Raw genomic sequence first — 14,686 nt, 5'->3', positions numbered from 1 at the left:
TTGCCCCAAAATTAACCTTTAGGCTGTATAAATAACATGTAACCATGGTATGGACATTAGATTGTGAGTCCCTTTGAGGGACAGTTAAGTGACACGACAGTGGACTTTGTCGTGTACAGTGTAGTGGTAATAATAATGATATTCCCTACAATATAGAAAAAATACTTCATATAATTTCTATTATCACATAAAATGTCAATAGTAAAAGTATATTTTACACAATGCCATTAGGTCCTTACCTTCAGTTTGAATTCCAGCTGTGGCATGACTGAAAGCAACAAATTGGGATCTATTGCAAAGAGCTCCTGAATAAGGTCAAAGACATGCTCTGACAAATCACTAACTGATGACTTTCCCAGCACCAATACCTGGTTGAAAAACTAGATTGGAAAGAAAAACCTAAATTAAAAGGCAGTCACAACAACATATAAATCCTAAACCTTACAACTATTACTACCAACTACAGATTACCAGGTTAAATCAACTTCCCAACATCAATTTTATAGCTTACTATAGCATTAGCACAATGAGCATCACAAGAGGAAAATGGGAGGGGGTTCAATAGAAGCTGTGGTTTTTGAAAAACTATTATTGATCTACTGAATGGTGGAGAAGAGGAGATATGCTTTTTCAAGACCAAAAATTGTATGATACATTTGCTTCTATTACACACTTTTGCCTAAAATAAATGACACTGTATTTTAAAGAGCATATTTAACAGTTTTTTACACTTACATTTGCAATACAAGGCTCGATTGTTTGAACTGTTCTTTTTAAAAGTACTTTGGCAAGGTCAAATGCTTGCTTGTTAAGATTCTAAAAAGAGAACAAAAAGCAAACAAGAAATGTTTTTATACACAGATTGATAAGAAATACAACAGCAATATAAAAAAAAAGGCCTATAGATTTTAAAATTAGCACTGACGCATGATATATTGCAACGCCACATGGCAAGCTGCTTTATTTAATTCCATAACAAATGTAAAAGCACTGACCTTATGAGCGGGGATAAGATTTATGAGGATTGAATCCAGCAATTCCTGTGTAACCCCATCTCCCTCCATGGTTATTGAGCTCATTAAATCCAACATATGCATTTGAACTTTCTGGTTGTGACTATTACTGTTAAATGAAAAACAGGTAAATTAAAAAAATATTTTTGTGGGGTAACAATAAATGATACACAGCATAGAGCAAAGTGGTAACCAGTATTCATTACTTATAAAGCATAACTGATAAAGAATAAAAGCCAAAAGAACATGTTAAAAAATGGAAATAGCTATAGCATAACATATCAGCAGACACAATGTATACAAGCATCTTCTGTAGCACCCTCAAATTAGAAATGTAAATTTTTACTTTATCCAAGTTACTTTCGGCATAGAATGGGCAGCACTGCAGTCCCTCCTCCTATATGTCATAGTCTGGATCAGCTGACCATTCTGTCGCAGTGGGACTAGAAACAGTATTGCAGGATTAGCATCGGGCTCCAAGCATTATATTGCAGGGGTGTCAAACTCTGGTCCGCATGCCAAATCTGTCCCGCAAGGTGAATTGCATCTGGTCCGTCTGCTACTACGTAATACAGCAAGTGATACCGCTACTACAATTCCTGGCATCACTGCGTGGCCCCTGTTGTTCTGTTCCATAGACGCAAGTAATGCCAGGAATTGTAGTCTCTCCCTCTCACACATCACAGGCAATCGAAAAGTCAAAAGCAAAGCAAAAAAGCAAAGCAAAGGCAAAAGCCAGGCTGCACGTCTATGGGGATGCTGGGGATGTCTTTCTGTGTGAGAAGGCTCTATGTAACAGTGGGGAGTGAGGCAGAGAGGGCAGCACATCATTCTCCTATGACAGGTGAGCTGCAGCTTTCCTGTCACTATAGTCTTGTAGGGCAATGTTATGTCATTCAATGTCTCATTAGCTCCAGTCACTTCTGTGTCATACTGGGGATTTTTGAAAAAAATATGTTTAGCATTTTTATTGTTAGATCATTTTAATTTGAAAAACGTTTTTTGAGTTTAAAAATTTAAAAAAGAATCCTAGGCCTTATTCTGTTGTAGGCTTGTTCCGGATTGAGTGTTGAAGCTCTTTCCATGCTGGAAGGTTTTAAATCTGGTGAGAAGGGGAAACTTCAGTGGATTTCGGGTTTGGCCCCCGACCTGGTCTAAGTTTTTGATTTTGGCCCTCTGTGAGTTTGAGTTTGACACCCCTGCATTATTGCATTACACAATATATTCAAAAAGCAGGATTATGCTAATAGTTTCTGCTGTCATTTATACTAATATATACAAATACTACTATTTTTTTAAATCCACAAGGCTGATTTAGCATAGACTGTCCATGTTCTGATTTAACTCAGAAAGAAACTTTCTGATTAACTTCATAAGAAACTTGTTGAGAACATGTTCTATATCTAGTCAACTTCTTCCCCAAACAAAAAAATGAGTTTAGAGTAAATTTGCAGAAACAGATACAAACTGTATACACAAAATAGGCAGTCTGCTAAGAAAAGCACAATAAAGGCCACAAAGGATGCAAACAAAAAACAAAACAAAGGTTTTAACTTACTTAATAACAGAGAAGAGGGTCTTAAAAAGTTGAATAAATATTTCATTGCAATCTTCCAATTCAAAACAAATGTTGTATGATTTGACCCAGGCTAAATTCTGAAATTAGAAGAGAGAAAAAAACAGCATAAAGTTGGACAAGAAAGCCATTAACATTTCTAAAAAAAACCTTTTTGTAAATACACTCGCAAAAAAAAAAAAAAAAAAAATTACCTCTAAAAGGTAAAAATATCTATTGAACTGTGGGCTTTTTGTGTCTTCCAGACCTTTCAGTTGTCTTGTTATAAACAAGAATATGTCCTAAGTGAAAGAAAGAGAAACATATTTTAGAAACACAATTTAATACAAAAATTTTAAATACAAATTGTGGGATCCACCACAATAACAAAAACTGTCTGCCTAAACCTGCTAACAGCAGGCGCATTACTAAGCCAACTGTGCCGTGTGGCAACCCATTTGTCCACAGGTGCATGTAAACTACAAGACGACACACATAGTTTCACTATTAGCAGACTTGTGGATTGTACCTTTAATTTGTCATGAGATGTGTATGGTGCTTCTGGTGCATATATTCTGAAGATATCAGCCAAACAGCATGCTACTAGTAGGCGAACATCTTTGTTAGGATTCCTGAGGAAGAATTCAGATGAAAGGTGCAAGGCTAAAGGGAGATATTGCTGTTTCTCATCTTCTGAATCCTGGTCCATATCCATAAAAGTTTTAACCACCATCTAAAAAAAATAAATAAAAAAAAGTTCAAGATCAACAATTGCTTTTGAGGTTTCTTCTACATGGTATGTCTATTTGCGCTACCCAGACAAAACCGACACCAAAGAAATTATAACTAAATGTCCCAGTGCCAATCTGTGTAAACAAGAAAATCTAGTTATACTTGAAACCACTAGTATGGTGGTAATAGATAAGGTGCAGGCTGAGGCTATCAAAGTGGCAGGTTTACCCAATTGTACCCACTTAGTTTATAATCACCTTCCCTTAAGCAATTACCTGGATTGCACAACTCCTTTACTCCACCAACATATTGTTACAAAGCAGCAGGGGTAGTAGAGTTTTCCTCTACACTGAATTTTTTAACTTCACACCAGAAATAGCAGGACAGAAGGTGGGCTATTATCCAAACCCTTTACATAGCTTTTGGAACAAGACTTTCACCCTGCAACTTAAAGAGGCTCTGTAACTATAAAGTAAAAAAATGGAGGTAAAAGCAAGTCATGATTTGTTTGCATTGCAGAGGGAAGAAACAACAACTACTAGGTCTAAATGTATGAATAACGAAAATAAGGTTTTATATTAAAATGTTATTAGTATGATCATTGGTGGGGGTGAGCCAGGAACATAAAAAAATAAAATCTAAGCTTTGGCAAGGTAAGAATCCATGTATTTTGAAAATGAATATTATCCAGGAAGCATAAGTGAGGTGAAACTACTCTCTGCAATTATCTGCTGACACAAATTTCTCCATATACATAAGGAAGTCCAATTCCCTAATTCAGTCAGTTAATGAAAGGAAACCATCAGGGTCTAGGAATGATGGTTTCAGCTGCAAAAAGTAATGTAAAATATTTTTCTCTAAGGAACTAACATAACCAGGTAGCCATGCAGTGTTTCCCACCACCACCACTACTACTACTACTACTAGAACTCAAAGCTTTACATCCACGCAATCACCTTTCTTTAGCTTGCATCCATCAGTGGCTGCTTAAATAATCTTAGCAGAGTGAAGTCTAGCACCCGCATTCTTTTCACCTGGGAACAGCATTTTAACTACTACCTATGGATAGTAAATATTGGTGCTTTACATTTTGGAACCACAGGCACACTGGAGTATAAGCACCTTTGGCTGTTGTATTAGTAGCACTCAAACACATTAATTTTACATTTTGTAGTTGGATATTTTGTTTGTTTTGCAGATCTCTGTTCAGACTAATTCACATGTCTATGTTGCTGCATTGTGCACAATAATGCTCATTATGCAATTTATTTTTAACTTATCAGCACCCCAATGCTGCTTTAGCTTAGATGCAGAATAGAATGTTTATGTCTATGTGGGATAAGACGTATCCTTTGCATTTTACTGCTGGATGATCTTTAAAGATGGTTACCGTTTTTTGTTTTTTTTTTTTTTAAATACAGACTTGATAAATAGAAGATATTTAGATTGTTTTCCTTCAAGGTCCTGTTTACCCCTCATACAGTGTAACATGGAAATGTGTTGCCATTTAATTTGAAAGGTGACACATGACACATACGCAAAAGGTATCTGACAGGGCATACTACAGTTGCAATATTGTGCAGAGAAAAAAAAAACTGTAGGAGCATTTCCTGCCAAGCATTCCATTCAATATAAATGCGCATGCATTAGAGCAGTGTACTGTGTAAATGAGCCTGTTGCAAACAGTATCTAAACTAGATTCCACAGTAACTAGATCCACGGACGACGTAAGGTTGTAATGGAAGCGAAGGGGGAGAGCGCGCAGCAGGATGCCGCTCCGTCCTTCTCCCCCTCCCCTCTCCATAGAGCAGAACGGTGATGTATGTACAGAGCTCATTCATGCATCGGGCAGTGCTTAGTCGTTGGAAAGGATCGTGAAAGATCCTTTCCAACGATAATTATTCCACGTGTGTACCCAGCTTTAGACTGCTATGTGTTATACCTAGCAACGTAACCTTGAAGTGTAGTTGAATACCTATATCTGAAATCATTGTCACATGGTGGCTATATGTTTTTAATGTGTTTTTTCCAGTATATTTTAAAGATTTTGCCAATAAAAGGTTTTTATATATTTATGGCTCTGTATAGAATGCCTTAAAACTCCCATAAATAAAAAAATGTCTATTGTGTAAGTTTATTGTTTCCACAAAGCACATACTACAGTCACAAAAGTTAGCATTCTCATTTTCCAGTCTACAGCATGTGCACAGCAAAACACAAAGCCAAATTACAGCAAAATTTTACTTATTAGGTGGTCAGTGGTGGATGGAGAAGTTGCAAAGGTGATAAGTAGCATTGAGTTCAGTGGTAAAAGTAGTGGAGGTGGGTACAAAAGTGAGAAATGGTTATGGATGAGAGCAAAGGTGATTAGTGGTAGACAAGACGCAGAGATAGGAAGAATAACCACTCATTACAATGCAGAAGAGCTTCTTCAAATGCACATCAAACCTTGAAGAAGATGGGCTTTGGAAGTAGGCCACTACTGTAAATTAAGAACTGGCACCTGACATTACACATACACACTTATAACACTATCTTGAAGAAAATAAAATTACTATATACATATAGACATGAATACAATTTATGCCATAGATGAGCTGCTATATTTACACCAACTCCCTAAAGGGAAATCAGTATTGGCACCATAAACAGTGGAAGTATCAACCCGTGTTGGCAGGCAGCATGACAGCATTTTTTCAGATCTTTGGCTTTACATGCCACATTTTCCATGCTCCTATGTTGTACTTGCAGCAATGCATCCAGAAAACACTCCACCACAATTTGTACCTGTGTGGTAATCGGGCTAAGACACCCCGAATGACTCATCAGGGTTCTCCCCAGGCCCTTTTAGCTGGGTGCACCACCCGGCACTTTTCAGCACCCACACGGCTGTTTTGGGTGGTTACTAAAGAGTTTGGTCACAATACAGGGGCTGCCACCCACCTACAATTTTTTCCCAGCCGGCTTAAAAAAATTTCTAGGTTGAGCACTGCTCATGTAGATTGAAAACACATTAACGAGCACCTTAAATGCGACATCACACGCACATTGTAAATACCCTTTTAGAAAAGAAGTTCCACAAAGTCTGAACTTTATTTTATCAACAATAAAAGACAATCCACCAAATGTAGTTCAGTTTGGATAAAGTTTGTGCAAGTTTCTCCAACATATGGGCACAAGAGACTATTTCTCCAAGCAAACTTCCTGAAAGGACCTATAATTTAAAAAAAAATTAGGCTCAATTTTCATGGTACCTTGTCTTACCAATTGTGTGAATAAGTCCTAGCAAAAGCTGGTATCAACCACAAGCCAGATAGCAAGGGCGTTTACTGTCCCCCCATCTGAAAAGGGAAAGCAGGAGAATTCCTGTGGCAATTTGGGCAAAAGTCTGTGAATCATGTACATTCTAAGTTTGCAACCCAAGGAAGTTCCACGGGATTAGGTTAAAGGCTAAAAAAAGAGGAGGAAAAAAATACTCCATTCCATGTCAAACTGTAGATAAAACTCTTTACTGAGGAGAGTTGGAACCATCAGTCACCCATCTTGAGCTACTCTGGCTTTTCACCAGGATCCAGTATTCCATTCCTGGACCACATAGGAGTATTCCAATTTTTACTGTCATCTGCGTGGACATCTTTATCTCAGATACAATTTAAACGCTCTCTCCCACGGATGAATGTTTGCAAACTGTTGCAACTGACCCACTTTATACATTCTCTTCATATATTTATATACTCTATTCTAGTCATTTTCAGTTTTCAAAGTTCAGACATGTTCAGTAATTTTAGACTTCACACACTTGATCATTAATTCATCAATGGCATAAAAGTCTGGATCACAGTGATAGCCCTAAAACTTGAACCTTCAAAAATCAATACAACACTGCCAGTTCACCATGAAGTACCCTGTGTAAACTTATCAGTGATGTCTGTACTTAAGAGTTCTTCATTCTTTGGCTCACTATCACAGAAATTAGACTATTGGGGACCATGCAAGAACCAGGTAAACCTTTGTTATCTTCCCAATATAGATCATTTACCCTGCAAACCCACCAGACACCCAATGACCAGCCTGTTAAAGAAAAGCAACCTCTACCCCATCATCCAAATAAAGTCATGAAAGGCAGCATGGAGCGCTGGCTGTGATTTACTGCAAACCATCAGCACAGCTGTGTTGTAGTAAATTGTGGGGAACACTCCCACAGACTGCTAGATATCAGACAGCACTCCATAGACTCACATTAGCCTGTTTGAGGTGGGGGGGGGGGGGGGGTTAGTATTTCTGATGAACGTTCATTATATCCAAAACGTTTTTGTTAGAGTAGACATTTTAAAATGAAGTAGTGTATGACTACCTTTACAAACAGACTGGGAGCACGTGCATGAGGCTTTGAGACACATGTGTCTCCTACACGTCTCCTACAATGTACAGCGCTGCGTAATATGTTGGCGCTATATAAATCCTGTTTATTAATAATAATAATAATAATAATAATACACGTCAGCTCAGCTTTATTCTTTTAATTGCACAGAATAGGTACACTGAGAAACAAAAAGCCGATTGTAACGAAAGATAAGGTAATGCTTAAAGACAAGATTGTGATACTCAATTTCTTATGACTAAGTTAATTAATATCTGGTTATTGGACTTGCACACCGTTATGCAAGTTATTTTAGTTTTTCATTCTATTTTAGGCAATTTTATATTTCTTTGTTTTCTATTTTATTTTCTCTGTAACTTTCTTCCTCAAGTTTTCCTATTTTCAAGTCGCGATACAGACTATATGTACCCTTTTATTTGTAAAAATGGATATGAGAATAAGTATTGTTAATTACATGACTTTGTGGAAATAAATATCCTTTAATAAAGAATTTTTGAACAAAGATAAAGTAGGACATTTTTTGAAACATAAACCATGATCAAATTATTTACAATACATAGATTTCATCTTGACTACATCACCTCAACTATTCTTTGTCTACCATGTCAGCCAGCAGTAATCACAAGTCCTTTGGGGAAAGAACTGTGCGAGTCTTGCATCATTTTGCACTCTTGTTAGCAACAAATGCCAGGTATTCAGGACGGAAGAAAAATGGCTTTGTAGTATGATCATGGCAATCACCAGATGAAGACAATATCAAAGCATGTGATGAACATTAGGGTACTGGCAACCCTTGGGCTCTGTCCTATAAACCAGAGCTGAACAATAATTAAAAAACAAACATTGAAGTAATTTTACCTTACATTTTTAAACAGCACCAACAACAATCTTACCAGCTATGAAAAACGCTAAAAATAAAACCTCTGATTATACAGTGACTATTTTTATGTTTTTTTGCCCAGATTAAACATCTACAGCAAAGGTTTTAATGCGAAAAATGGTCCAATTAACTTTAAAGCTATATAAATCCTGTTTATTAATAATAATAATAATATTAAAGCAGAACAATAATCACAATATGTTATATGGCTGTATATCTGCAATTCCCAGTTTTGTGAAGTCATTGTTTTATTTGTTGTTGTAGTTTGGCTGATTGAGCCTGTCTAAGGCTGGGTCCACACCAACGTTTTTAATAACGCTGGAAAACGTCTGCCGTGTATTCCCGAATTTTTAATTCATTTACGTTTCAAGTGCTTATTAAAGCCTCACTGAAATCCATGTAAGCGTTTACCCAAGTTTCCAGGCGTTCGCCAGCGTTAACCCTGCATTTTAATTTTTTAAACGTTGCAAGCAGCATTATAGATAAAGCTCAAAATACGTGCCTCAAGGAAACGTCCTGGTGTAGATTAGCCCATTGGAATTTCAAACATGGGCTTTTAAAGCTTCAGGTTAAATGCTGGGGAAAACATCCGTGTAGACGAAGCCTAAGACAGGTTTTGTTGCCGTTCCTCCCCCACCATGACATTCTGCTGCACCGTATCATTCCTGGTCAAGCACTACTGTCTCATGGGAGTGCCAGCATGACTCCATATGTAAAACACATCCCAAACTGTGTGGGAAACGGTCCTTAACTCATTGTACATGCTGCTGCAGGTAGCACTAGAGAGCATTCTATTGTCTGGTAGCCGTGCACAGTAATTAATAAATATTAATACAATCATTAATACTAAGTAAGCTTTATGAAGTGTTAATAGTGCCATGGGTTTGAGAACAGGTCAGAATTAAGCTTATCTCTAGGTTTTCCAGCCTTTGGTGCGCTCTGAAACAACTGCGGGTAGAAATGCATTTAAAAGGACCAAGTAAAAAACAAAATGAAAGACTAACTTTTGAAAGCATTACTAACCACTTTGAGACATTGCTAGCAGGTAGTTCATTTTCTTGTTGTAAAAGAAGCCCTGTATGTCTTCTTTGCAAAATATTATCCGTGTCCGGATTTGTTCTGGCTCAGAGTGGAGGCAGAAACAACACTGAGCTACACAGTAGTGACATCAATAAATCTCAGTCCCAGTCTCATGAGATGAACAGTCAGGGGCAGCAGAACCACAAATATACAAAACATGGAATCAAGATTGTAAGCACCCTCACATAACGAAAGAAGTCTACTGCTACTTTTCAGGAGGCATTAAAGCAATAAATAAATACAAACGTACACTTCTGGATATTATGTTCCATTTTAAATTTGCTTTAATGATAATTGTACTTTCAAAGGAAATACAATTATCTCTTTTTACTCCCTCACTTGATACGAAGTGACCTAGCCTCCTTCTCTATAGAGTCATAATTACCAAGATCCCTGAAGCCATTTGCCTATTATAGACTCTATGGGGCTCTGGGCAGCCACTGCTGGATGTACACAATGTTTACCAGGATCTCAGCAAGTAAAACTGTGCGAGCCGAGGGTTACCCCAGGGCAGGAGGGAAACAAGATAACTGCACTTACTTTGAAAGAAAAGAGATACTTTCAGCAGTGGCTGTTTGTAAAAATACAAAAATATAAATATCTAAATAATATATATATATTTTACACACACAGTAAGCACCTCATTCGGGTTTATTTTTTCCCCCCATAACTAATACTTTCAGGATCAATAAACTGTTGATAATATACCTGTAAAAGGAGAAAAAAAAACACATGATGGGTTGATGCTACTAACACGTGATGCAGTCTATTCTACTGATTGTTAAAAGACTATTTATGAGGAAGAACAATTTCATCTTTTGAAAACAAGTAGTCCAAAAAAGGAAACAGAATACAGAAGGCAGAACCCGTTCCAGTAACAGAACATCAAATCAGCACTGAAAAAAAGCATTTAGGAAATAAATACAAACAGCCACCACCTGACATTGTCCTAGAAGTACTGGCACTAGTAAAATACTTAGCATGCCACATCATGAATGTTCTCCAGGACCCAACAGATATGTAATGTGCCACATTACTCAATATATACAGCCATATGCTTTGCGGGCAAAAATAAGCAAGGACAACAGCATTATTTTAGATTGACCTATGGTCCTATAGTTACATTATAGAAGAATCATGACAAATTTCACCAAATGTGATTTCTAGGCACATGTATGAATGGACAGTCGGCAAATTGCCAATATCACAGAATCATGTTTTCTCAAAATATAAATTTAATCCAACAAATTGTGAAAAGCTATAAACATTTCAAAAGGAGATCGCTCCTGTCATAGTGAATACATAATAAATCATGTAACATATGCTCTAGTACAGTGTATCTGTACCACTATGTTGTCTGTAGCTACCAGAAAGAACAGTTTCATCATTCAGACCCAACATTCACAGCCTGGGAATGCTGGGACAGTGGGTTCCCCAGTCACTGGAACCGGTGGCTTCATTAAAATAGCGGGGACCCAATTTATCGATATTTATCTCATGTATCTTAATTTTCCCTAAAAAAATCCTCTTGAAGCCAAGACAAATATTGTGAATTCTTTCATTCCATAATACGCATACTCTAGGGCTATGTACACACATGCAGTAATTGTCATTGTAATGTATCTTCCACGATCCTTTCCAACGACTACACGATGTATGAACGAGCTCTGTACATACAGCACCGTTCTGCTCTATAGAGAGGGAAGGGGGAGAACGACGGAGCAGCACCCAGTTGTGCTCTCTCCCCTTCACTTTCATTAGGATCTTTCATCATCCATCGTCTGTCCAGGGCGGTCGTTTAAATGATGAACGAGTCCTGTACACAGACCAGATTCTCGTCCGATAACAGCCCTGAGCCAATTATCGGACGAGAACCATTGCACGTGTGTACGTAGCTTTACAATATATTTAAAGATAATAAGTCAGGGATGAAATGACTTTCATCCCTTCAATGCGATTGTATAATGTATCAACGTTCCAATGCTTAAGATCTGTTTTTTCCACTTATTCTGTAAAATGAAAAAAATATTCTTTTTGTAACTCCTCTATATACAACAAATTTATTTGAAAGAAAAAAAGCAGGGACAACTGTAATAGTCCGTGTCCTAACATAATCAATGTTAGAAATAAGGGACCAAGAGAATTAAAAACAATTACTAACTTGCAGATAACTGAATTGTTCTATGGGTCAAAACAAATCTTTATTCAGGTGGTTTACTTAGAAAAACATACAAACTGTTTCAAAGTTGTCAATAGTAGCACTATGCTTTAATATTGATACAAAATAATTAGGCACACTGTAAATGTGCCGAAAACACAATATGAATTTGTAGTACAGGGTGTGCCACAAAAGACCACCCCAAAGCCTATCATGGGTCCCCCAAACTTTCAAGTACAGGTAGTACCCCAGTTAGGGACATCTGACATATGGACGCCTCCTAGATACAAACAGGGCTTCCCTGCTCGCTGTGTGCAGAATGGGGGCTTGAAGGGGGGAGGGGGGTTCGCATGACTTGCAGAAGAAATCTTTTGCTAAACACAGCTGAGGTTGTGCATGATCTGAAGAGGGTGAGCTCTTTCTGCAGTCTCTTGTAACAATTTAATGACCACGACAAACTCTGCAGTTGTCTCTACATATCAAAGCACAGCCTGCTCCAGAAGATAATGAATGTCTAGGCTAGATAAAGTTTTTTTGCTTTGTTTGTGATTTACAGTGAGGATTTTATACAGTAACTGACACCACGCTGCCTAATATGTTGAGACAAACATCTGTCCTAATTGAATTTATTAAATGAATGTACCTGTTCCGACTTACATACTAATTCAACTTAAGAACAAACCTACAGTCCTTATCTAGTATGTGACTCGGGGACTACCTGTATAAAAGGAAGAATTGTTTATTGATTGACGCTGTATTCTTGGACTTTTGAGTTATACTGCCTTCATCTACATAACATTGGTTATTAACTTTAAGAGCAATCCAAACATTGTCCAAGTTACATTCTACTTCAGCCTACTAGCTTCACATTTCTCATACCAACTCACTAAATTGTATTGATAAATATACAATCGCAGTTCTACCAGGTAAGCAGACATGACACTTGTACTAAGTATTCTCTTATTTAAATAAAGCAACTATTAGATTAGCAAATATTGGCATGTTACAGAAAGGTCTTCGTTTTCACAATTACAGCATAGAAGAAAAAAAAAAAAACAACCAGAAATATCCAAACTAGAGCAAAACTTTCTAAATCATGGACTAGAAACAAGTATACAGAGGAGGTTTGGCTTCAATAATCACTTCCCCAGTTGCTACGGGTCAGGGAATGAAGGTACCTATGTCAGCGAGTATCGGGCATTCAACATTTTCACTGAGGTAAGCAATGCCAGCTTACATATTTTTATCAGCACACGTTTCCTACAAGTCAGACATAAGCCACATGACAACAGAGAGGGAATACATGACTGCAAGTTGTCATGTAGTCCTATACAGTTCACACTAAAATTAAATCTAACAGAGCAATGGAAGCTAACTACATACATGGAAGCACACAATACACAAGAATGGACCAAGCTGTGCAAATACATGTAAAGTAATGACCACAAGTAAATAAATAAGATCTTGGTTTACAGCCAAAGTAAAGCAAGTATTATTCTAAGACCTAATTTTACTTTGAGAATTGTAGACAAAAAAATGATTAAAAAGTGTCTAAAACGTAAAAGTCAACTCTAGCCACCATTACAATTTTTTGAATAGATCTAAAAACAAACAATGACTTCCAATGGTAGTACCAATCCCCTTAGATTGCTGCACTTATGAAGAATTACATGATTTATTCCCGGCTCTCATTTACTGATGCCCCTTCTCTCTTTGGCCGCAGAGCACCCTGCAATACCCCTCCTGACCTTGGTCATTTACAAACAGACAAGGTGTTTTAATGAATGAGAGCCACCGCTGTCAAAGTCAAAGCGATGGACGTGTGAGTGCAGTGGTAATGTTTGCCAGGAATAAACAGTCTCCGTCTACATGTTTATAATGATAGGGACAGCAGAGGTGGCCACCACCAGTAAACTTTTTGATTTAGCATTAACAAAAAAATGTAGGAGTTTCACTTTAGTTACCACTCTACAACTAACATGTAGATAATCGGTAACGATGTACTTACACTGAGGCTAGGTATATACGTGCGTTCTTGTTCGATAATCAGCTCAGGGCTGATATCAGATGAGAATCTTGCAATGTACAGTGCCTGTTGTCCATCGTCCTGGCGGATCCGTGGACGATCTTAATGGAAGTAAAGAGGAGAGAGCACAGCGGCGTGCTGCTACATCGTTCTCCCCTCTCCATTGAGTGGAACGGTGCTGTATGTAAAGCATCGTGCAGTTGTTTGCTATTGGAAAAAATCATAAAAGATCCTTTCTAACGACAAATATTTCATGTGTGTACGTATCCAAAGTCTCTGCTGTACCAATCTGAACTTGCTAAAAGAGATCAGCACCCCAATTCTGCAAGAAAACCAACACTCCCAGACTTCATGTTGTTTTAGTGGTTCTGCAGCTTGTAAACAATGACAGTGTGTGTCACATACAGAACAAAACAATTCACTTTAACAAATAGGGATCAGGCAGGTTTTTGTTTTTCTTTGCAGCAAAGGACAGGTGATACCCCATCTGCAATAAAACATACTCACCTGCCTGATTGCTCCCTTAATGTGGGACTAAATTCCACTTTAAACTTTCCATTATCGGGCAGGTGATGTTCCTTCTGCAATAATGTGTCTCACCTGCCTGATCTGGGCTTTCGGGCAAAAAGCAAGGCAGGCAACTTTGGTTGCCAGGGAAAGCGGACATTTCTGGCTTCCCTTGCATGTGCCAGGACGGATGAATTTCCACACGCCTGGCCAAAGATTGTCCAAAAGAGGAAGCGAAGCAAGATAGAAGACAGACAGGTGTATCAGCTTAGATCTAGTTCCACTTTAAAGTGTTGAAATTGTTGAGCTGCGCATGCTTAGCATTGGTTTCCAGGACACCTGGCACATCCTAGC

General features: G+C 37.8%; 1 protein-coding gene across 4 annotated transcripts in view; it reads right to left on the bottom strand.

Moving 5' to 3' along the window:
* Positions 1 to 14,686, bottom strand: part of PDS5A (PDS5 cohesin associated factor A) — a 38,408-nt gene that overhangs the window by 22,031 nt on the left and 1,691 nt on the right. For all 4 annotated transcript variants that reach the window (XM_072406307.1, XM_072406309.1, XM_072406310.1 and 1 more), the window contains exons 3-8: positions 3,098 to 3,301; positions 2,784 to 2,870; positions 2,572 to 2,669; positions 996 to 1,122; positions 736 to 816; positions 240 to 380 (exon numbers count right to left, since the gene is read on the bottom strand). In XM_072406307.1, coding sequence (XP_072262408.1) covers positions 240 to 380; positions 736 to 816; positions 996 to 1,122; positions 2,572 to 2,669; positions 2,784 to 2,870; positions 3,098 to 3,301 — 738 coding nt within the window. The remainder of the gene's footprint in view (positions 1 to 239; positions 381 to 735; positions 817 to 995; positions 1,123 to 2,571; positions 2,670 to 2,783; positions 2,871 to 3,097; positions 3,302 to 14,686) is intronic.

This window comes from Pyxicephalus adspersus, chromosome 3, assembly GCF_032062135.1.
Source record: "Pyxicephalus adspersus chromosome 3, UCB_Pads_2.0, whole genome shotgun sequence".
Taxonomy (NCBI): Eukaryota; Metazoa; Chordata; class Amphibia; order Anura; family Pyxicephalidae; genus Pyxicephalus; species Pyxicephalus adspersus.
Note: the sequence above shows the minus strand (reverse complement) of the source record. Positions and strands in the feature narration are given on the sequence as shown.